This window comes from Leptonychotes weddellii, chromosome 6, assembly GCF_054177405.1.
Source record: "Leptonychotes weddellii isolate Sample4059 chromosome 6, ASM5417740v2, whole genome shotgun sequence".
In the NCBI taxonomy this organism is placed as follows: domain Eukaryota; kingdom Metazoa; phylum Chordata; class Mammalia; order Carnivora; family Phocidae; genus Leptonychotes; species Leptonychotes weddellii.
The window spans coordinates 61,123,538-61,148,440 of record NC_138374.1 but is presented as its reverse complement, the minus strand read 5'-3'; the positions used below and the strand labels follow the sequence as shown (position 1 = coordinate 61,148,440).

Genomic DNA, 24,903 nt, shown 5'->3' with positions numbered 1-24,903 from the left:
GTGTTGAGTTTGAGAAGTTCTTTACAGATCTTGGATACCAGCCCTTTATCTGTAGTGTCATTTGCAAATATCTTCTCCTGTGGGTTGCCTCCTTGTTTTGTTGACTGTTTCCTTTGCTGTGCAGAAGCTTTTTATCTTGATGAAGTCCCAAAAGTTCATTTTTGCTTTTGTTTCACTAGCTTTTGGAGATGTATCTTGAAAGAAGTTGCTGTGGCCGATGTCAAAGAGGAATAAACCTAACCAAAGAGGTAAAGGATCTATACTCTAGGAACTATAAAACACTCATGAAAGAAATTGAAGAAGACACAAAAAGATGGAAAAACATTCCATGCTCATGGATTGGAAGAATAAACATTGTTAAAATCTATGCTACCCAGAGCAATCTCTAACTTCAATGCCATCCTGATCAAAATTCCAATGACATTTTTCAAAGTGCTGGAACAATCCTAAAATTTGTATGGAATCAGAAAAGACCCCAAATCGCCAAGGAAATGCTGAAAAAGAAAAACAAAGCTGGGGGCATCACGTTTCCTGACTTCAAGCTATGTTACAAAGCAGTGATGACCAAGACAGCATGGTACTGGCACAAAAACAGACATATAGACCAATGGAACAGAATAGAGAGCCCAGATATGGACCCTCAACTCTATGGTCAAATAATCTTCGACAAAGCAGGAAAAAATATGCAATGGAGAAAAAGACAGTCTCTTCAATAAATAGTGCTGGGAAAATTGGACAGCCATGTGCAGAAGAATGAAACTTGACCATTTTCTAACACCATACACAAAGATAAACTCAAAATGGATGAAAGACCTCAATGTGAGACAGGAATCTATCAAAATCCTAGAGGAGAATATACTCCTTTTTTAAAAAACAATTTTAGTGAATTAAAATACCTCAACATTGGGTATAAATCTATACATAAAATGCTGTAGCCCATGATCACGGAAATACAAATCAACACCACAATGAGCCCATGATTGCGGAAATACAAATCAAAACCACAATGAGTGGTATCACTAAGTGATACCACTTTGCACTGGTCAGAATGCCTAAAATGAACAACTCAGGACACAACAGATGTTGGCGAGGATGCAGAGGAAGGGGAACCCTCTTACACTGTTGGTGGGAATGCAAATGCTAGAGAAGAGTATGGAGGTTCCTCAAAAAGTTAAAAATAGAGCAACCCTACAACCCAATAATTGTACTACTATGTATTTATCCAAAGGTTACAAACATAGTGATTCAAAGGGGCATGCACCCCAATGTTTATAGCAGCAAAGTCCACAGTAGCCAAACTATGGAAAGAGCTCAGACATCCAACGAAAGATAAATGGATAAAGAAGATGTAGTATGTATATGTGTGTCTGTATATATATATACATACATATATATACACATACATACACATATATGTACACACACACACACACACACTCACACACTGGAATATTACTCAGCCATCAAAAAGAATGAAATCTTGCCATTTGCAATGACATGGATGGAACTACAGGGTATTATGCTAAGCGAAATAAGTCAGTCAGAGAAAGACAAATACCATATGATTTCACTCATGTGGAATTTAAGAAACAAAACAGATGAACACAGGGGAAGGGAAGGAAAAATAAGATGAAAACAGAGAGGGAGGCAAATCATAAAAGGCTCTTAACTATAGGAAACAAACGGAGAGTTGCTGGAGGGAAGGAGGATGGGGGGAAGGGGATAACTGGGTGATGAGCATTAAGGAGGGCACTTGAAGTAATGAGCACTGGGTGTTGAATGCAACTGATGAATCACTAAATTCTACCTCTGAAACGAGTAATACAGTATATGTCAATTAAATAGAATTTAAATTTAAAAAAATTTTTAATGCTTTAGCCCATGAATTTTCTGGGGGAAATTCAGACAAAAGCAGGCAGAAGATTATACAGACATACATAAGAGTTTTCCTGCTGTGAGCTGACTGTGCAGGAATAAAACTGGGCAAAAATCCTCAGAAGTGATGGTGAAGGAATACAACTGGGAAAAACCCAAAGTGTTCAAATTATTTGTGAAAGAAGATTCACACGTGGTTTTAGACTGAAAGTTTCTGCACAAATCATCTGAAATATACTATGTACTAAGAAAAGCTCCATTAAATAGTTGAGAGAGAGAGGGGTGCCTGGGTGGCTCAGTCGGTTAAGCAGCTGCCTTTGGCTCAGGTCATGATCCCAGGGTCCTGAGATGGAGGGCCGCCCCCCCCCACCACCACCGCAGGTTCGGTGGGAGCCTGCTTCTCCCTCTCCACCCCCACCCCTCTGCTCCTGCTCTCTCCTCTCTTTCCCTCTCTCTCAAATAAATAATCTTATAAAAAGTTAGTTGAGAGAAATAAGCAGTATTTGGAGACAGTAATATTTCACCCAGCAAAATAGAAATAATGTATAAACCCAGCCCCAATAGAAATACTGTTATTTCAGCTGCAACAGTAACTTCCCACTATAACTTTATTCATTTACATATGAGCTTAGGGACATGCACTGCTTCCAGAAAGACTCTACAAAATACAGTTACACAATTGAAACTGTAAAAATAGAGTACAATAAAATCGCGAATAAAGGAAAGCAAGCATACCAACCAGCTATAATTCTACAAACCTGAGGTAAACATAGCTTTGAGTTTCCTAAAATTCATAATAAAAAGGGGAAACGTATCACTTTAAGTCATTTTCATTATATAAAAGAAACCAAATCAGTTCCTCAAAAATGAAAAATTTTCAAAATACTGAAATAAAAATATCGTATATAAAAACAAATAGAACAATACCAGAAAAAGGTCGCAGTCCCATGTTTCTAATACACTATGAAACGAAAAGAATTTGCCAAGGGCTGGATCACTTTCATTTCTTCAGTCTAGGGGACCTGAAATCCTACAGACCGACCTTCAGAAGTTACCCTCAATAGGTAATTATACAAGGAATGAGCAAACACCGCAAGAAGGACACTAACATTCAGTAGGGCATCCTTCACTCTACTACAGAGAACAGGAACACTCAGGTGCTGTCAGTTTTCCCATTTTGTCAAAACGTCCAAGACGTGCCCGCTCAACAACTTACTTGAAATTCGGTATGTCAGAAAACCACCGCACCAGCTACAAAGTACTTAAAAAGTGTTTGCAGAACTGGTTACAAAGACGCCCCAGACACCCTTCCGGAGGCTACAAACGTTTGTTCCGCTCACGGTGCCCTCCAGAGGGCTCTGTGAGGAGACGTAAAAAGCCCAATGCCAAACGCAGAACCCTGCTAGTACTCACGCAAAGGGCGCTTAAGCGCGGCCACACTCGGAATCCTGCGGAGCAGAATGAAACCAAGTAACAAGAATCACAAGAGAGCAACGAAAAGCTACGTGAGAGGCCGCCGAAGGAGCGAGCCCAGGGCGCTCTCCCCAGCGACTGCTGTCCGCTGGAGGGCCCGGGGCCGGACCCGGGGCGAAGGGTCCTCCTCGGTTAAGGAGCTAACCTCCCTTATAACCTGGATAGGGACCGCGGGCGGGGGCGTAGCGGGGAGCGGGAGGGGAGCGGGAGGGTATGCTCACCTCAGGGCCGGCCCCTGGGAAGGGGCTCACCTGGAGACCGTCTTCAGGTAAGGAGCTCACCTCAGGCCCCGCCCCGAGTAGGGCCGGCGGGCGCGATGGAAGGCAGTCCCCAGGTTAAGGAGCTCACCTGGCGGCCAGCCCCGCTTGGGGACCGCGGGCGGGGGCGGAGGACGGTGGCGGCAGCAGGTCCGGGATCCCGGGCTGCCCCACCACGTGGGACCGGCCCCCGCTCTCCTTCCGCCCGACGCCGGCGGCGCGGCGGGGCGGGGCAGCGCGCACGCCAGGCATCGCCAGCAGAGCGCCGAGGCGCCTCGCCCATTGGTGGAGACGGTTGCGCGTTGGAGGCCCGAGCGGCCCAGCCCGCGGCCCGCTCCGTGTCAGTCAGTCATGGAGCGGCCGCCCAGAGCCGCCGCTGCGGGGGCGGCAGGGCGCGGGGCGCGGGGGCCCGGCTGAGCCGGCCGTCGGAGCGAGACCCTGCGGCAGAGAAGACGGAGGCGGAAGCAACCCGATCCCGGAGGCGGCGGCGGCGGGAGGAGCCGGAGCCGCCTGGGATGTTCAGTGAGTGCGGGGCGCGCGGGCGGGGAGGGCCGGGGGAGGGGGTCGCGAGCCGAGCGCGCGCGCGGGCGGGCGGGGGCCGGGAGGGAGGGAGGGAGCGCGGGCGGCGGCGCGCGGCGAGGCCTAGGCGGGGCGCGCGCCCGCAGCTCCCGCCGGCGGGGCGGTGGGGGCGGGGCGGGCGGGCGGGGCCGGCTGTGCGCGGGCGCGGCGGCCGCGCCTCCGCCCTCGGCCTCCGAGTCCCAGGCGGCCGCGGGCGGCGTGGCCTGCAGTCGGCAGCTACACCTGGAAGGCTCCGCGTTCCTGCTCGGGGTGGATCCTGCCGGGGCGGCTGCCGGGCACCCGCCGGGAAGGGGTCCTGAGCGCTGGACAGCCGGGCAGGAGCACAGGTCCGAATCTCCTTTTCATTTAAGGAAAAAGGAAATGCCTTTTGGCCGAACTCAAGATTAAACTTCGCACATGGTGATTGCGGGTGGCTGGGTGTGAGATCGACCTCTGCATGTGACAGGGGAGATCTCGAGTTAGACTAGTTGTTGCTACAGGATACCGACCTGCAAGGTTGCCTTTAGGGTTGTTTAACTCATGACAGCAAGAGATTTGCGCGCTTAGGCGGTACTCGCGAAGCTCCAGGGCTTTTGAAAATGTATTGGGTAAGGCGTTGGTCCGAAGTCAGTTGATGGTTAGAAATAGTGGTGTCATTTTAGACTTAGCGGAAGTGGAGCACTTGAAAGCTTCATGCAGTTCTCCCATCAGTTGTGAAAGTGTCGTTATACTGCGGATCTCGCAGCTTGTATGGTTCTGGGATCAGAAGGTAAATCTGCCAATCCCATGCGGTGTTCGTCTTAAATTACCTAAACTCTGACCTTGCAGATTAAAATCTTGGAATGGTGACTCCCGCGAACAAGCAGTTGGGTGCTGTGTCGGGAGGAACAGTGAGGGCGGAGTTTGTCTTCTCTTAGGTGATACAAGTGTGTGACATACCTGAGTTGGGGGGTGGGAGGAGGACAAGGCGGCCGTTCCCCAGCCTTGCTCACAGCCCTGCTTGAAAGTGAGAGTGGGAAAGGGGAGTTTGTGCCACATCTTTAAACTACGAGAAACTTCATGTAGTGCATGGGGCTTGGTGACTATGTAGAGCGAAGGTTGAAACCATGTAACTATCAGTGTAACTATGTGAGCCTTAGTTTCCTCTTCTGTAAAACGAGGTGATGACTGATAACTTAAAAGTGGATCTTTTAAAGGGTACCACAAAAAGGAATAATGAATGTGAAAATGCCTGACATGTAGAAAACACTGTAAATATTAGCTGTTGTAATTTCCTTTTTGGGAAAATACCTTTTAGGTTCTTCATAGGCCTGAATATTTTGTGTTAAATGGGAAGCCTATGCTAACATTGATTTGCTTTAGGAATTACAAATTATTCTTGCCTTGAAAATCAGTGTTAAACTAGGAAACCAAAGGGTGGGCTTGCCTTGAGTTTTTTTCTTTGTCATCAAACAATAAATCAGGTTATTGTGTCTTGGAATAGTTTTGTTGCTTCTGTCTATAAATGTGAGGTTTATGTGTGCTTTTGTCACTGTGAAGCTAGGTACAGGCCTTGCTTAACTTCTCAGCAACTAGTTTGGGGGTTTTGTTTTTGCAAACAGATGTCCTTCATAACACCTGTGAAGAACATCTTTGGAGAAAGGGACAGGGGTTTGGTTTTGATGATTGATTTTCGCTGGAAGGGAGCCCTAGGGATCCTCTGTTAAACCAACATTACTCAGTTTCCAGCCTCCCTTCATCTTCTCAGGTAGTGGTTGTTCTACCTGTAATTGTTCTGATCATTCTCTCAACAAGCAGCTGGTAAGCCTTCACTATTGTCAAGAAGCCTCTGATTTAATGTAGAACCCTTTGGGCAGTAGGACCTTGTAAAGGGTAGGAGTTCAGACCCTGAAGCTCTGCAGATGACCTGACTTTCCATCCTAGCACTATAGAACCTTGGGACTGTGTTTGACTTCTGTGGGCCTCAGCTTTCTTATCCCAAGAGTGTTACCTAGCTTAGAAAGCTTTTGAGGTATACAGGAGATAACCTGTGTGCAGCACTTAAAATAGTGTCTTACCAGTGGCATACACTGAATAAGTATTAGGTATTAGTAGTGGTAGTGTAGAAAACAAATATTATGGTAAGCAATGAGACAGAAGTTGTTCCTGGATTCAGTGGTGGAGGAAGCTGAGTTGAGTTATGAAAAGAGAGTAGGATTTAACAAAGTTGGAATGCCAACGTAGGGGGTGCCTCCAGTTAATGGAGAGGTCTTGGCCAAAGCCCCTGAGATGAGAAAGTGGGGTGGTACCTTCCAGTTAAGTTAACAAAGGTGGATCAGAGTAACCTCAAAATGGCACAAGGGAGATTGAATTTTTTATCCTCCAACCAATGGAGGCAGTAGAAAGTTTTTAAGCTGAGCAGATGCCATCAGATTAGTTTTTTGGAAAGATTGTGCCGATTGTACCTGCAGTAGTATGGGATTGGATTAAAAGTAGGGAAGGCCCATCCATCCACTTGTCCTGGCAGCTTTGTATCTGCCTGTGACTCGAAAAGGAAAATGACTGCTTAGCAGAGACAGGCATTTCATTCCAAATCTGGAAGTTTAGAGAGCATTTACAGAAAACAGGAAGAAATCCTTAGATATCCCAGGCAGCCTTCCCTCTTAAAAGTTGACTTCAAGGATATACTGTGTATACCTGATTATAAGGCAAAGTTCCCCCCAAACGTATCCCTCTGTAAAGAGAGTGTCACCACGTGTTCAAGTCTCTCCTATTACAGGCCACTCTCAGTCACTCTATTTTTTTTTCTAAGATTGTATTTATTTATTTGTCAGAGAGAGAGACAGAGGCAGGCAGAGGGAGAAGCAGGCTCCCTGCCAAGCAAGGAGCCCGATGCAGGACTCAATCCCAGGACCCTGGGAGCACGACCTGAGCAGAAGGCAGATGCTTAATGGACTGCGCCACCCGGGTGTCCCTCAGTCACTCTATTTTGAACAACAGGATGCTGTTTGGGAAATACATATTGGGCTAAAATAACTTCAGTTGATGCTAGTTTGATATATTTATTCAGTCAATCAGTATAGTCAATGATGACTGAAAAAATGTTCTGCCCTCCTGAATAGGTATTGATGGCTTTGGTTGGTTGAGATTTCCAATGAGAGCATCATGTGTGGTGGATTCAAGAAGTACTCTGTCATAGCTGATTTGGTCATTGTGACGGTGATGTGCTCTGGAAAATGGAATTTGGTAATTCTGAGTGGCTTAAGTGACCACAGAGACACTGATAAGTGGAAGATGAAAGTGAATAGAGTAAAACCGTTTCATGAATTAATATATTGCACTATATAATGTATTTTTAAATATATGTAAGTTAATAAATTAAAGATTATAAGCAGACATTTGACTGTTTCCTCTGTAGTCCTCAAAGGTTTTTTTTTTTAAATTTAAATTCACCCCCAAAATTTCTTCTTAATTTTCTCATTGCAAGGGTATCATTGTCTTAGGTTTGAACTTAACCTTTTATTTGGATGTTTCATAGAAATTGACTGTTGATCTTTTTCTCTCCTGGAACAAATTCCCTTTTCTCATTTTTTAACTTTTAGAAGGTTTAAAGAACATTGCATACAAGAACATTGCATACTGGTGAGGTTTAGAAAACACTGTGGAGAACTTCCATTCATAATTCTTTGTTCAGCAGTCAAATAAGATACTCTTCTGGTAAAATGTATTGAAATGTATCTTAGTCACCTTACAGTGACTGGTTGTCATAAAGGGTAGTTCTGTTTTACTAGCAAAATACAGCTGACCCTTGAACAAGGTATAACTGTGTGGATCCACTTACACACAGATTTTTTTTTTCCATGAAGACATATGGTACTGTAAATATTCTCCTTAATGATTTTCTTAACATTGTCTTTTCTCTAGCTTTATTGTAAGAATACAGTATATAACTCTTACATGAAACGTGTTAGCCCACTGTTTATATTATCAGTAAGGCTTTCAGTCAACAGTAGGCTATTAGTAATGAAGTTCTTGGGGAGTCAAAAGTTATATGCAGATTTTTGACGGGGGGCAGGGAGGGTCACTTATGTTGTTCAGGGGTCAGTGGTACTCACTTTTGAATATTTGGTAATTTAGTAATGAGACATGTTTTGCAGAACTTTGTCAATCAGCATCTTTAGGGTAAGATGCTAGTACATTAGTTTCACAAAGTAATACCACACTCAACCCGTTGGCGCATGTGTTTACTTAAATTTAATTAAAATAAAATTTCAGCACTGGCCACAGTTTAATTGCTCAATAGCTCTGTGTGGCTGGTGGATACCATACTGAACAGTGCAGACTTAGAACATTTCTATTATTGAGAAAAGTCCTATAGGACAGTACTGCTCTAAAATGAAAAATTAGGGGAGCCTGGGTGGCTCAGTCGTTAAGCATCTGCCTTCGGCTCAGGTCATGATCCCAGGGTCCTGGGATCAGCCCTGCATCGGGCTCACCGCTCAGCGGGAAGCCTGCTTCTCCCTCTCCTACTCCCCCTGCGTGTGTTCCCTCTCTCACTGTGTCTCTGTCAAATCAATAAATAAAATCTTTAAAATAAAATGAAATGAAAAATTAGTATCATTCTACTTTGAGACACATACGTAAATGTTTTAATGTCATTAAACTATTTCCAAAACCTGGCTGCATTTGATTCAGTTTCATGGAGAAAAATTAACATAGGAAAACATATTTCTCCTAATTCTCTGAGAACAAAACATCTGTTTTTTCTGTCTACAATGGTGTTTGCAAATAGAGCATTTATGAAAGTTTTCTTTCTGAAGTCATAGTAAATAATGTAGATATCCATTCTTGTGCCGTACTCTTGTGTGTTAATGAGGTTTTGTGTAGGAATATTTTTTTTTCTGTGCTGCAAAACAGTGTTAAAACAGGAATCAAATATTTGTGGCCCATAAAAATTCAGAAAGATCATGAACCTAGAGTAAACTGTCAAGAATTCCAAACAGAAGCTAGACAGCCCTCACTTTATTTTAAGATTTTACTTATTTATTTGACAGAACGTGCACAAGCAGGGAGAGTGGGAAAGGGAGAAGCAGGCTCACCACTGAGCAGGGAGTCCAGTGCGATGCAGGGCTCGATCCCAGACCCTGAGATCACGCCCTGAGCCGGAGGCAGACGCTTAACTGACTGAGCCACCCAGGCGCCCCAACCCTCACTTTATTTTTAATGTGAGTTTCAAAGATAAGAATAACTCTGTTCTCCAGCAATTCTCCATCTGTCTGGGCAAACTAAGGAGCAGTGATGGCAGGATTGGACAACCTGCATTGGGGCAGGGTTGGGGAGCAATTTTAAGCTTGGGAGTAGCATAATAAGATTTGTCTTCTACTCTGGCTGCATTCTAGAGGGTGGTTTGAGGTAGAGCTAGAGGTGGGAGGATATTGGAATATTTCAGTTGAGAAGTGATTTGTGCTGTCCCATAGCAGCAGTGAAGATGGGGTAGCAGCAATGGCTGCAAGAAAGAATTCTGTGTGGAATAGAAGGAGTTGGTGACCTCTTAGAAATGAGAGGGAGAGAAGAAAAACCTTAAGATGATGACTGGGGTTTTTGCTTTAGTGATAGATCATAGCACCATCAGGCTGGCAGTAGGAGAAGGAGGAGGATTTGAAGGAACATAATAAATTTGAGCATGTTGAATTTCACGTGTTTGCAGCATCTAGGTAGAGATGTCCTTCAGACTTGAGCTCAGGAAGGTAGTCTGACTAGAGACGGTGTAAGTCTTGTGTAAGGAGTGTGATGATGTAGAGAATGTGAAGAATGAGAAGCAGACCAAGAATGGGAGAGGGGGAGAGACCAAGGGAGAGGGAGTTTCAAGGGAGGAGGCATGTTCAGCAGCCAAGAGACCTTGTGGGATAGTGTGGAAAAGGGACTGTTGATTTGGCAAGAGTTGAGGAATCTCAGGTCTTAATAAATAGCCCACTGAGGTAGGGAGCAGGTCAGCTGGCTGGATGAGGAGACTGGTATGGCTTTGGAATAGCTAGGTAGGAAGCTATCAGGAAAGAAACAAAGTTAGTGAAAAAAGACTTCTGGAACATCAGAGAGGTCCCAGGTGATGTTAGAGAAGTTCAGTTTTAGTGGCATCTGTCTGCCTAGTTGCGTGAGTTCTGCCTGCCCCCCGCCCCCAACGCCAAAAAACCAAACCAAGACAAAAAAAACCTCCAGGTGCTGTGTTGCATCCTGAGCCCCTAGTTCCGAGCATTATTCTCATGCCATTTTTTTCTTGGGACACCATAAGAAAGAACACAACTTCTAGCTCAAGTATATTCATGTCAGTGTATGAGCAAAGATTGAATATAAAAGACCATCATAATATTAAAATTATATGAGGTATTACTAAAACTGAGAGTACTAGGGCTCATTTTGTCACCTGTGATTTATATTTTCACAAAGATAATTGAATACACTTTACCATAATGATTAATGCAAAAGCTAGCTTTTTAAAGGTCCTCCTTAGAATGACCTTTTGATAGATATTATATTTAGACTTCTGCAAGTAAAGAGAACTAATGTATTTGAGTACCTAGTATGCACTTTACATGGCATCTTATTTAAGAGAAAATACGCAAACATTTTTATCTGTTTCTAAGCATAAGTTTATAATTGGAATACATTTGCTTCAAAGCACACACACCCCTAGCCACCTGTCAGTAAACTCATTTGGGGAGCTGATTCGAGAATGGTGGTGGTGAATTTGCCTGGATATATTCTGAATTCACCTATGCTCAAAGCTGCCACCTTAACCAAGGGTTATTGTCCATACAGAATTCTATTAGTATTTAATGGAATTGTGTAGTATTTTGCCTGCTTAGCCCTTCACGTGGTGCCCTGGGAATGTCTCTCCTAGCACCCTCCACCAGCACACACATTTGAACATAAGTGGGCAGGGTTAGGATGTAGTCTGTAACCAGTAAGAAATTAACTTGGCTGCAGTCCCGTATTATCATTATCATCTTAAGAGTGTGCCTGGGTTCCATGTGTCTTTGCCTCCCCATATTTCTGTAAATACCAAGAGTGGCTGTGGTTTTTCCTGTACAGTTGTTACTTTGAGACAGGAAGATGATCGTGTCTTGATTTTATATAGCAACTTTGTTAAAGTATTAGTTAAACGGTAGACAGCTATTGATATATGAGAAATAGATACATATTGTGTCAGAACCCTCTTTTTAATTTCCAGAAATACTACTAATATGACATGAAGAGAAAGGTATGTGATCATCTATTTTTACTTTTAAAGTTAAGATATTATGTAAATTGAAAATCATGGGAAATCCTGAAATTTTAACAAGGATATAATTATATCCAAACTTAATTTAAATTTAAAAGATTTTATAATTATGGGAAAAGCTAAGCAAGTAACTTGAAATTTCAGTGTTAGTGTCACGTCTGCCGAAAGACAGGTCTATTTTAAGGAGTTTTTTTTTTCCTCATGTGTCCATTTATGGATATTAGTATTAGAGAAATCAGTAGGAGGAGGGGAACTGGTTTCTCCACAGAACTCTTCATTATTTGTTTCATTTGAAATATGTGTGCGTTGGAATCAAATCCACTTACGTCTATTGGGTCATGTCTCTGGTATTTCAGTTGAGTGTGGTTGTAAAAGAGAGTTAGTTAATGCCAGCATTCCTGCTCTTAAGGTCCTTGGCCCTACAGTTGGCTCACCGCCCACCCTCAGGAAAGGTCCCTTATCATAAATAGTGGTTTGGGTTCAGAGAAACTGCCATTTGGGCCAGCTAATTTGGACAAATTCATCAGAATCAGTATTTATAAATGAATTTCTAGCAATCCCAAATATGGCCAGTTTTTGCTGTTGTTCATTCTCACTCCTGTTTACCCTTCCATACCTTTCATATCTTTTCCCCTCCTCCTCTGATGTGCATAAACATTGCCCTACTGTGAGGACAGTGTGTCATTACAGGGTCTGTTCTCTCTGTCAATTGTTCTGTCTTTCACATGTGTGGTTTCTTCCTGTTAGAGAGGTGATCTCTTATTCCCATCTTATTTGGAGCACTGAGGGACACACATTGATACAAGCATGTATTCCCATAGCAACAAGAGATTGGCAGGAGGAAATCTGAAAAAGTGTGAGTCTCAGCTAAAATACAAGAAATCGGGCTGCTTTGGAAGAGTTCGGAGACGAGGAGCTCTTGAAGTTAGATTAAAAGCAGCTTTAGCAAACATTGTGGGGGGAAGGGGGGAGGCACAGGATGGGGCAGTGGGAGCTGGTTGGATTTGACTAGTCCTGACTTGGGGTCAAACTGGGAAAGGGCAGTATTGTCACAGTCTCTGTGTGCATTTCATTGTTTTTCTCTAAGTATAACATTGAATCAGAATCTCCAGGGTTTGAAATTATTCATACACACTGTTACAGGAGGTTCTTAGGTGTAGCCAGATTAGAGAACCATAGAGAATCACTGATACAGTCAAAATGGTACAGTAATGCTTATTAGTAACCACCAAAAAACAATTATCTGCTTTCATTGATGGACAGATGAATGCTTGGAGCAGGGATTCCCACTTTCAAAGTATCAAAATCCTTGTGTTGGCAATTAAAAAAAAAAAACTTAATTAAAAAAATAATCTCAGTTAGCAGTATAGTGAAAGACTAATACACCAAAACTGAGTGAGGCAAATTCCACGGTAAAAAGGTGGTTCAGGAAATTTATTAGTAATTAGAAATTAGAAATTTATTAGTAATTTTCTTTGTATCACTGTCAACCATATCACACCCGTGCCCTCCTTTTTAGCAAATGATTTTATACTTTCTTTGGTAATCCAAAACTGAAATGCATAGAGAATATAATTTTTCTAAATACATGATTTAAAGTAACATATTCATGATATCTAACATTTGTATTTTTATATAGATATATATATTTTAGTGTGTGTGTCTCCAGCCTTCACTGTTTGCTCTGTTGTAGGACTTTTAGGGAATTGAAATGTAGATATTCAGAGTATACCACAAGTCAGTTTGGAAAGAAAGGATTATTTGCAAATAATTGTAGAATAATTTGTTGCTACAGTATCTGTATAAAACATTTGGCTATTCGCCACACTTACACGCTAAAAAACGGCAGATGGATAAAAATGAGGTACAAATAAAATTTTTTGAAACATTTAAAGAAAAAAAGGCAGATTTCTGGAATGGGGGAATTTTAAATCTTAAAAGGGAATGGAGGCAATCACAAAGGAGGCCAGTGCATGTCGTTGAAACAGAAAACTCAGACACTCCAAATAAATTACCAAAAGCAGATCTCCCACACACCAAACATTGGGAGCCGTTGATTTAGGGAAGGTTACTTTGATGGGGACAATCACGTGTGTATGGATAATGTTGCAAGCATTCCGTTTTTACATGACATAGAAAATTCATCCAGCTGTCGTGGGTCACCGGGACTGCAGTATCCTTTACCTCTAACAAAGCGGTGTTTGAGACCCATGGTACCTTCGGGAGTTCCTGTTGTTCTTGATCATTAATTTAATCATCAAGGAAAATAGTCCTTTCTGAGGAGAACCCTCAAATTAGCTTAAATTACCAAAAGTAATTTAGCCCTATTTGCTGCACTTCCTACCATTTTCTTTTCCTTTCTTGTAAGAATTTGTGAGACATATTCTAATGCATATACATACCCTCTTACCATTTTGATGCTTTCCTGGGCCTGAGGTTGTAAAGAGTGAAAGAGGTAGATAATGGGATTACAGTGAAGACACGTTGCTCCAATCTTTGACGTAGTGCTGCCAGCGTGTTCCTGACTATTAAGAAAAACATAGCATTTCTTTCCTCATTAGTAACTGCTCACTTTCTCAAATTCCATTTATCCAGTGTCTGAGTTTCTCAGATCTTTGATTTTCGTCTTGCCTCCTGCCTGCTTTATTTGGCCAGTTCACTGCCAATTAACACCTCTCTCCCAGAGTAGGCAGGAGAAATAAAAGGCTCTGGAATTGACCTGGTCCTGTAGGCTCCTTGTTAGCAGCTCTAATGAAAAGTTCTTCCAGAAAGATTGAAATCATGGTATTAAATTAAATTTGGGGGTGGTCTGTGGGGTTTTATTCTCCATAATATTCCTATTTTCCACAATTGAAGTTGATTGTATCACTATTGAGAAAATAGATACACGGGAGAGTGCTAGGTTAGTAACTTTGCTTTGCATCTTAACTAGGTCACGTAACTAGCCACATGGCTAGTCTTTGTCTACGCCTTATTTTACCCATGCGCTGTGTGCGCTGGCTTGGGTCATCTCCCACGTGGCTTAGTGTTCTGTGGTTCCCCCCGAAGGTCATGAAACGAGTGCGCACCGAGCAGATTCAGATGGCAGTGTCCTGCTACCTCAAACGCCGGCAGTACGTGGACTCCGATGGTCCCCTGAAGCAAGGACTGCGGCTCTCACAGACTGCTGAGGAGATGGCAGCCAACCTCGCAGGTAATGGGGGTGGGGGGGGCAGGCTGGAGCAGAAGTCACGTAGAGGACCCTGAGAAGTTACTTCTCCTCCTCTTCTGGAGAGAGTGCGGCAGCCTCCACAGGCAGCGCCACATGCCGGCCTTCAGAGATGCTATCTGTCCTTCAAAGCCACTTCTAGAGGCCTCCTGTCGTAACCCATCCTGCCTCAGAATTCTCTGCTTTCAGCTGTATCTGATGTTTTCCCTCTGTGAACTAGTCTGCTACGAGACCCGGAGGGCCAGGGCTTCCATCATGTCCCTCCCTGTAGCCCAGAGCCTTGCCCATGGAAGTCAGGTTTGCCGGGTGAACGAGTGCTTTGGGATCAGTGGTCGGAAAGATTGGCATCCTAGATATGTTCCTGAGGTTTTTAAGATTTGTTTTTGGGTTTTGTTTTGAAATCAGATTCTTTTTTAGAGAAATGTGTGTTAAATCTCTTTAGAACAGCAAATAGTTATTACTTAGCTATGTTATGAGTTGAGTTTTTATGTGATATAATTTTCTTCTATTGGATCTGGGTACTGGAGACTTTGCCAAAAAACAGACAGCCGCAGTGCTTTTCAGGTGATTGTGAGCTGCTTTAATGGCTGTGCGAGGAGTTCAACACCGCAGTGCTTTCTCCAGCTCAGCCCTGCTTCCTCTTACCTGCTTTGACTTCACTGTTCTCTCTTTTTTATTCTGGTATTTCCTTCTGCTCTTCTAAGTATCTGTCACCACCTACTTCATCCCTTAATGGTTTCAACCCCCACACTGGTGGCAGCAGCTCCCTCTGCTCCCTCTTATTATCCTCAGAGTCATGAACCCAGACCCTTCACACGCTAAGGGTGCATTGCTATTGCCACAGGAAAAGAATGATGGGACAGTAAAAACCTGAGGATGTCCTCAAAGAGCTGCTTCCTGACTCCTCCTGAGACAGTAGAAGTAGCCCTTCTTGGGCGCCTGGGTGGCTCAGTTGGTTAAGCGACTGCCTTCGGCTCAGGTCATGATCCTGGAGTCCCTGGATCGCGTCCCACATCGGGCTCCCTGCTCGGCAGGGAGTCTGCTTCTCCCTCTGACCCTCTCCCCTCTCATGTGCTCTCTTCCTCATTCTCTCTCTCAAATAAGTAAATAAATAAAATCTTTAAAAAAAAAAAAAAAGAAGTAGCCCTTCTTGTTATACCTTCTTATAAGAAGGTATCTGCCTTCTTATTCTTTAACATGAGATCCACCCCCATTGTTCCTTTCTTTCAGACTGGGTTACCCCTGACAAGAACAGAGCCAGATGAGGGACTTGGAATAGATTACTAAATGCCTTATTGTTTCGAATAGGATGGCCAATTTATAGAGCCAGAGTAATTCCTTCTCAACTTGCCAGCACAGCCTTTAATATGCATGAATAATCTCCTGCTGCCACGTGTTCATTAGAACCTGGGAGCAGTAATTCTCTGCAGTTGTTGACAGAAAATAGAAACAAGCACTATTATACAGAACATGACTGCCAGAACATGACTCTTCTTAGTCGTCTTAATGCAGATATAATGGCTTATTAGGAAGGTCACTCTTGTTCCTGGAAAACCACCAGGAAATGTGAGTATCATAAGATTTTGTCCTAGGTCTTTCTGTCAGTTGAGTAATCTGAATGATTATGTCATCATTCAGCATACCACCTATTGAACATCTGCTATAGGTCAGGTGCTGAAAAGTCCTAGAGATAGCTAATGTTTGATCCTAGCTCCTGAAGAGCTTAACATTATAGCCAGGAAATGAGGCGGATAAATCAGTGATGACAGGAGAGTGTGATGTAGTAAGTTCTATGAAGGGAGAATGTTTCAGGTTCTGTAGGAACAAAGAAGGTGGTCATCTAAATTAGCTTGGCAGGTCAAGGATTGCTTCCCCAAAGGTTTCATGATTCCCAGTATATAGTCAGGGGTTAGTAAATAGGAGTGAGCTGAGTATCAAAAGAACCGTTAGGAGCTTACCAGGGGACAAGTTGGAGAAGGATATCTAGGTTCTCAAGTGTGAATTATGGAAAGATCACTCTGGTGGCTGCATTGATTGGGGAAGGCCCAGAGTAGAACCAGGGAAGCTAGTTAGAAGGCCATAGAATGATCCAGTGAGAAGTGAGGACAGCCTGAGTTAAGGAGGTGGTAATAGGAGTGGAGAGGAGAGGAGAGGATAGATTGAGGAATCTGTAGGATTTGGTGACTGATTAACTCAAGGTGGGAGCCATGTGAAGGAGAGAGGAGTACCATTCGTGCACATGCAGCACATCCTTCTGCTTCAGGCTGTTGCTCTGAGTTCTCGTAGGGCACACTGACTGACTTCTCATCTGTATCCCCCTTCCTGTACATGTTATGTTGTGGCTACCTCAGTCCTGCATTAATTTCATTCCTCCATCCATAATCTGTCTTCTGAAATGTGTTAGTTTCATCCAGATTATTAAAGATGGGTCCCTCGGTCCCCAGCCACCTTTTCCCAGTGTCCCCTTACCCCCGCAGAAAGGGTAAGGGAATGTTCTTTCTCTTTTTAGAAAGAATAAATTCACAGAATGGAGACTAAGTGCATGTTTACGTACTGTGTATCTGCATATTGAGACTCTAGCCTTCTTCCCCACATCCCGCTGCCTAGAACACTAGCAGTCAGTCACATATCCCTCAGGAAGGTGATTAGAGGTTCTTCCCTCGTGAATCTGACCTGCCCAAGAGAGAAGACCTGTGAAGACATTGACATTGAGAAATTGCCTATCCAGGTCATGCTGAGTGATAAACACACAGAGTTTCCATCAGCTCTGTAATACTTCACCTTCAGCAATGAAAGAACCTAATGTACTCAGTATAAAGAGGAGAGGTGGAAAGAATCAGTGAGAAGCAACTTGAGTGAAGCAAACAGCTGAGAGAAGAAAACTTCAAAAATACCATCATTGATAGCCTTGAGACAAGAAGAAAATGCTATTTTTAAAAAACAAACAACATTAGGAGAACAGCAAGAAATGTGGCAGATTTAAGTAAATGGTAATAAAAATGAGAAATCAGTAGAAAGGTTGAAAGTTGAGGAAGCAGATTAGTTCAGGGAATCTAACCTTGAAATAGTAGGGGGTCCCGGGGACATGTGGCTGGTTCAGTTGGTAGAGCATGTGACTCTTAATCTCAGGGTTATGTGAACCCCACATTGGGCCTAGAGCTTTCTGAAAAAGAAGAAGAAGAAAGAGAAATAGTAGGGGTCCCTGAAAGAGAAAACAGAATCAACAAATTTCTCAGAACCAAGAGACATGAATTTTTATTGAAAGGGCCTGCTAAGTGTCCATAATGATGGTTGAAAATAGACCCACACCAAGGCACATTATCATAGGATGTCAGAACATGGGGTCAAATGCTTTCAGATATGTCCCTCATGTACTTATGTACCTGTCCTCTCTCATTCAACTTAATCCTGTGCTTTATACCTTTTCATTCCTCCACTGTCATTTTATTTGGGTATCAGGAAGAAGAGGAGATAGGTGTTACACTCGGCCATATTTAATCAGAAGCTCCACCATACTCTTAAAATCTACTGAAATGTCCATTGCTATGATGCATACTTAACACCCTCTTCCACCCATCTTGCCACATACTGGATTAATAATTGTGTTTCCCATCCCCACCATCTATATCTTTTCCTCCTTAGTCCAATCAGAATCCGGCTGTGCCAACATAGTGTCTGCAGCCCCTTGCCAGGCAGAGCCCCAGCAATATGAAGTACAGTTTGGACGCCTACGGAATTTTCTCACTGGTAAGTGTTCAGCTTAAAGAAGAACTTCCTCTTACTAAGAAAGAATCCCGCAACTTTCCCTCAGAACCTATTGTATTCCTGGTACGGTGTACTTAGTACGGATTCAAAGGTAGTTGAGGGCAGTCCTTGCATTCAATCTTACAATCTATTGGACCTCCTAGGAGAGTTAAATCACAAGTTAAAGTTTGCAAGGGCTAGAGCTCCCTGTGTTTTGGTCACTGTTTTGTCCATGGCTGTCAGCAGAGTGACTAGAACTTGCGATGAAACAGTGAAAGTTAAATCAGCCATGTAGAGAAACATCCTTAAATGCAGAGAATTTGTAATGGACATTGAAATCACTATTAATAATACGGTACATCTCAAAATGACCTTTTCCCCTTATTTCCGAAAGTGCAAGACACTAGCCATCATGAATCAGCAAGACAAAAAAAATTAGAAGTAGTTTAGTCCAGTTTGTGGGTGGCATAATGACCATTAAAACAGAAAATCAGTAGATATGAGTTCCAATCAGTTCTTTTAACTCACTGTATGACTTTTTAAATGAATCACTTAAAAAAAAAAATGGAGTAGTTTAGCATCTCTGGAGCCCTGGTTTCTTCATCTGTGAAATAAGGTGATTCAAAGGTATAACCAAGTGATTTCATCCAGTCCTAAGATAACTGATTATAATTTTAATGTTGGAAAGATTATCGCAGTGAGGGAGACTACGTTGATTCAGGTTATTAATTAAAGTCTTTTGTTGAGTACTTTTTCATTCAAAACACCTTGAGGTATAAGAAATAAAAAACTTTCTCTGCCCTCAAAGGGTTGAGAGTAATTAGTAGGTATTGGTTAGTGGTAAATTGTAGTTAAAGCACTTTGAGGTTATTTCATTTTTCTTTTTTTATTTGAAAAAATCCTCAGGGTAATAATAAGTTTTAATGGTAAAGATGCATATAAGGTGATCAATCTATAAGCCACAATAATATAGCTAATTTTACATCACTTGATGTTACTTGACCCTCATTATGATCTGTATTTTTTTAAAGGAAAGATTCCACATTTTCTGTATTCTAGGGAAAGTGGCCAGAGTGTTACAAGAAATAAAGGTTACAAAATAAAACCTTAGAGAGGGTTATCTTATCTGCCTCAGAGTTACTGGAGTGATGGAATTCATAAGTACCATCTATTAAATGGTTACAAAAATGAAAAAATCATGAAGCTTAGAGGTTTAGTAAAAAGAGTCTATTATGTTTAAACTGAAAAAGAAGTTCGATTAAGATCCTCATATCATATGAATGTTAAATATCTCAGAACAGTGATCAGCTGCTTTCTATCTCCAGTAAGGATAAAAAGAGAAAAATTGAATTTATAAGAAGGCTTTCACTGAGAGGTAAGCAAGAACTTGGAGATACTGAGTTATGTAATCACTGGCATTGGTTTTTTTGAGGCTTTTAGCAATTTTTTTTTTTTAAGATTTTATTTATTTGACAGAGAGGCACAGTGAGAGAGGGAACACAAGCAGGGGGAGTGGGAGAGGGAGAAGCAGGCTTCCCACTGAGCAGGGAGCCCGATGCGGGGTTTGATCCCAGGATTCTGGGATCATGACCTGAGACGAAGGCAGACGCTTAAAGACTGAGCCACCCAGGCGCCCCTAAGCAATTTATTTTTTAAATTTAAGTCTTTAGAAAATCATTTTACTCCCTTTTTGAAATATAACTATATTTCTTTGCCCATGATCGATTTCTCTCTCCATGCTAGTGGTGGGGAAGCTGGTTTAAGAAGGAATGCCTGGCTTCTCTCAGCCTTTCTCTTTCATTCATTCAGCCGATATTTATGTTAGGCACTGACTACTTGCTGGGCTAGATGTTGCAATAGAGCATATTGATGTGGAGCCTACTGCCTAATGAGGGAAACAGACAAAAGCATAAAGCCCCAGTATATCATTATAATAGTGATGCCCTCCATGTACTCACAGACGTGACTTATTTCCATGATGGTTGATGCTCGTGACTAGTGACATACTGGTTTTTGTTTATATTCTTTAATCACTGAAGCATAGCTGTAATAAAATAGAGTCATTGGAATAATATTATTACAGAACTGTGGTTACTTTTCACAATGAAGAATTAATACATTTAATTGATCACGAATGTGATTTATCCTGGTGCAAAGTTTTCTGCTTAGATTTATTTCTTTGGGGGGTGCCTGGGTGGCTCAGTGGGTTAAGCGTCTGCTTTCACCTCAGGTCATGATCCCAGGTCCTGGGATCCAGCCCTGTGTTGGGCTTTCTGCTCAGCAGGGAGTCTGCTTTTCCCTTTCTCTCTGCCCCTGCTCATGTTCTCTCTCTCATTTACTCTCTCTCTAAAATAAATTTTTTTAAAAATCTTTAAAAAAATTTTCTTTGGGCTCTTACTATTTTTCTTGACTATTTACTAAAACTCTTAATATAGAATAGCTGTTGACTCCTAGTGTCTGATGATACTGGTTTTTCCTAATATGTGGTACCTTCTTTATTCTCCTCTCATAATTTCCTTCCCCCAGAACTTTAAATTTCAATAACTGGTAATGTATTAACCTTCTCCTTTGTCTTGTTTCAAAACTGAGGAAGTTGTCTGTTAATTTTACCTATAATTCTTTAATCCATTGGGCACAGGTTACTTGGAGGGGGTAAATATATATTTTGTGGGGTTTTTTGTTTTTGTTTTTATTTTTTATTTTATTTTTAGCAAGGTTTACTGAACGATAGCAAAGTGATAGCACAAAGCTCCCGAGGAGGAAGGGGACCTGAAAGAGTTGCCCTGTTTTGTGTTTTTACAGACTGCTTTTCCTGGAATATTTTTCCCTACCCTCAGGTCTCTGAAGAGCAGTCAGCCAAGTCAAATGAACAAGTGTTTCCTGAGCACCAAGATAAAGTATGAGATACAGTCATTAATCTAAATAGGGAACAGTCCTAACATAAGAAGGCTAAAAGTAAAAGTTTTTAAATAAAGTTCAAATATGGTGGAAGAGGTTTAACAGGCCAGGATGAAATCAGTGCCAAAGTTTGTACATAGAGGAACTCTGGAATGAAAGGAGAATATGATTTGGACAGAGTAGCCAGAGAAGGCCTTACTGTCAATCAGGAGGTGGAATTTAAGTCAGCGTTTGGAAGATGGGTTGGATTTCAGTAAGCTGTGGAAGAGAAGGAGGAGGATTCAGGATATGTGGAAAGACATGAGCAAAAGGGCAGAGATGGCAATTCTTTGGGCAGGAACAGTGAAGGAAGCGGCTTTGTTGAGAATGGGGTTTTCAGATTGGAGATAAAGCCAGCCACAGTGGAGCCAGGTTGAGGAGAGACCTGACGATCGGGCCTAGGAGACAAAAGTCTGAAAGCAGTTTATGAAAGGGTTTGCAAATGGGATGACCAGGAAGCCAGCCTAAAGTCCACTGTAGTACTGGAAAAGTGAGCTGAAAAAGGACCACAGCTCAACAGTGTTGTGCAAGTGAGAAGCAAGGTCTTGATTTCATAGTTAAAATTCCCAAGGTAGACTCCCCAAGGCTCAGGATTAAAGGAGGAAGAGTTGAGGATGACTTGGGCTCTGTGACAAATGGAGGCTTAAGCTATATTGAGCAGAAATAAGTCAGGTTGTTTTTTACATCATTATGATGGCTGCCTCCTGCTGTGTAGCTTGCAGTAGGAAATTGGAGGCTAGTATTTAAAAGAAAGATACAGACTTGTGATAAAGAACTCAGTATCAGCTTCATGGAGGTGCAAATGCCAGTTTAAGGAGATGATAAATCTCAAAGGAAGATATGAGGAAAATAAGAGCAACTTGGGCTGTAGTACCCTAAGTGTATTTTTCCTCCATAGGTTCTCTGTGGTTGAGAGATTCTGTGAGCTTACCTGTTGCTCTGGGTCCTTTTCTTCAGGAGGTATAGGAGGAAGAACAAAGACTTTGGAATCAAGCAGTCTGGGTGTGAATCTGGGCCCAGCTGTGACCCTTAGACTCGACAATAGATGTCAAGTGCCTGGATCACAGGAAGCACACACTCTGTGTTCATCCTTGAAACGAAATGAGTATTTGAGGAAGGAGAGAAGGAGGGGAGGCCCGAAAGGGAGGGAGGTGAAGAGTCGAGCTGGGTAGTGTGATGTTTCAGAACAAAAGACAGGGCTGTGAGGTCAGCAGGAGAACAAGGGCTAACAAGCTAGGTTTCATTTAACTTAGTGTCCTTTTTACTACTAATTTCTGCAAACTCTGCGAAAACCTTCCTCTTACTTACACCACCAGCAGAGTGTGGCACCAAGTAGGAGTTTGTTACATAGCCAGTGGATGGATGGATAGAAGGAAGGAAAAGCGCACTTTTCAGAGGATATGTTACTTTTGAAATTAGAAAAAATATATTTCAAGCAAATACACTTTCAGTAAAATATAAAGTATATGTTACGATTTCAAGGAAACAAGATTAAAAATGAGAGTTAAGTCTTATGTGAGTCTTACTTTGTTCCACATAATGAATATGTTGATCCAAATTTTATTTTATACCTGATACACTGTTTTCTTCAGACAAGAGAGAACAATTAAACAATTTTGAAACTGAGCTGAAACAACAGTGAATTTCACTAAGTTTTAAAGTAGTGCAGCCCTATCTCTTGGTGGCTGGGTTTTGTTTTGTTTTGTTTTCTAAACTTACTAAACTAAAATGCCTCTCATTTTGAAAAATAAGCCTAAAACTAAGATTTTAAGGAATTGCAAACAATCCTTCATCCCAGTAGAATATATTGGAAGTCTAATTGGTAAGGGTTGAGTTTTTGGGGTTTTGGTTTTTTTCATTAGTATTTTATGGAAAAAAGTTTCCAGAGGTCTTCCAAAGAATTACAGCATTTAAAGAAATACCAAAATCTGAATTAGGATCCTCCGTAGAAACAGAACCAATAAGATGTATATACAGAAAGATATATTTTAAGGAATTGGCTCATGCACTTATGGAGGCTAGCAAGTCCAAAATCTGCAAGACAGGAAGGCAGGCTGGAGACCCAGGGAAGAGCTGCAACTCAAACCCAAAGTGAATCTGTTGGCAGAATTCCCTCTTCTGGGGAGGTCAGTCTTTGTTCTCATAAGGCCTTCAACTGATTGGACGAGGTTCACCACATTATGGAGGGTAATCTGCTTTATTCAAAGTCTACTGACTTAACTGTTAATCTCATCTAGAAAATACCTTCACAGAACCATCTAGATAATGTTTAACTAAGTATCTGGGCACTGTGGCCCAGCCATGACACAGAATTAACCACCCCAAGTCTACCCCCTGTCAATTTGGTACCCATATCTATCTCCTTAAATCATACTTAATCTCCAAATAACGATGATTAACAAGGTCTTTAATCCACCTAACATGATACAGCTCTCCTGGGTTCAACCAAAAATGCACGAATCCCTTCCCCAGAAGAAAAAGCAAAGTCCTTAGGTGATTTACTCTTCTCCTTGATATCCTGTAACTTAAATACTATGGTGTAGAGTTAACAACACTTAACTACTCTGGTACGAAGTAAGGATAACTTATGTACATGATAAGGGAACAAGAGAGGGAAGAAAACAAAGATATGTGTAAATACACACACACACATATTCATAACAAAATAAGGAGGGTAATTTAAATAATTAGTTTTCATTTCTGTAACTGGTCACATACTTCATAGCTGGTATTTACTTTCTTCCACTACTCATTCTGCATTTTCTTTGCCTTCAGCAAACACCTCAGCTGGTCCTGGTTCTTTACTGGATAGGATGACCTAAACCTCATTTCTGCAGTCTTGGGCCATTACTGGTCCTACTTGGATTAGATTTTTATAGTTTTCCATTAATCTTAACCACAGGGCAGAATGATACTGAGAGATGCCCTAAGGGATCTCCTGTATTGCGGACATACTCTGCCTTACCTCCACTGTGGACTGGCAGTCCAATGTCCCCTTGGTAGTCAGGATCAGTCACCCCAGCCAGCACCATAACTCCCTTCTGGGCCCATTGAAGACATGAGGAGCCCAAAGTGGCTGGGTAACAGTCTTAAGTTTATTGGAATCATCGTTGTAATTTAAGTTCCTTTTCTAAATATGTCTTTGAGTAGGGACACATTTATTCTAAAATGCACATATTACACAATTAATTCACCTGTGATAAAGTGAAATAGGGTATTAAGCAGAGATAGCATGCTGGTATCATTTATCATCAAATTAGGGAGGCAAGATTCCCTAATGTAATATTCCTGATTTTGAGCCGTGTATGGATTCTTTTTCATGAAGGGAAAAAAAAATGCTAGCAGAAGTACTAATGCTGACTTAAAGCATTTTGATATTAATTTACTTAAATATGTACAAACGTTACACAAGATATAAAACGTTTATGGTTACTATATTTCTGTATGAAACCGAAACTCATTTACAAATCAAGTACAAGCAAAACCACAAAAGCAATAAAGTTCAAATAAACAGCAAGTGAATATAACGCATAGATTTTGCCAGAACTAACCTGCTGCTCCACATAGGCATGGGGCCGGACCTGATGGCTGTG

General features: G+C 41.9%; 2 protein-coding genes across 10 annotated transcripts in view; one reads left to right on the top strand and one right to left on the bottom strand.

Annotated features, from left to right (window-relative positions):
• The window catches only part of URB2 (URB2 ribosome biogenesis homolog), a 92,434-nt gene extending 88,607 nt beyond the window's left edge, over positions 1–3,827 (bottom strand). Inside the window, exon 1 of one of the 7 annotated variants that reach the window (XM_081824248.1) lies at positions 3,570–3,827. The gene's annotated coding sequence lies outside the window, so the exon portion shown is untranslated. Of the gene's footprint in view, positions 1–3,091; positions 3,294–3,569 lie in introns of those variants that run through there. The other 6 variants (XM_081824247.1, XM_081824245.1, XM_081824243.1 and 3 more) reach the window with 6 other exon arrangements.
• Positions 3,828–3,914: 87 nt separating this feature from the next.
• The window catches only part of TAF5L (TATA-box binding protein associated factor 5 like), a 31,105-nt gene continuing 10,116 nt past the window's right edge, over positions 3,915–24,903 (top strand). The window contains exons 1-3 of one of the 3 annotated variants that reach the window (XM_081824250.1): positions 3,915–4,127; positions 14,470–14,614; positions 18,272–18,376. In XM_081824250.1, the coding sequence (XP_081680376.1) occupies positions 14,473–14,614; positions 18,272–18,376 (247 nt within the window). In that variant the 5' untranslated portion in view covers positions 3,915–4,127; positions 14,470–14,472. Of the gene's footprint in view, positions 4,128–4,356; positions 4,511–14,469; positions 14,615–18,271; positions 18,377–24,903 lie in introns of those variants that run through there. The other 2 variants (XM_006740031.3, XM_081824252.1) reach the window with 2 other exon arrangements.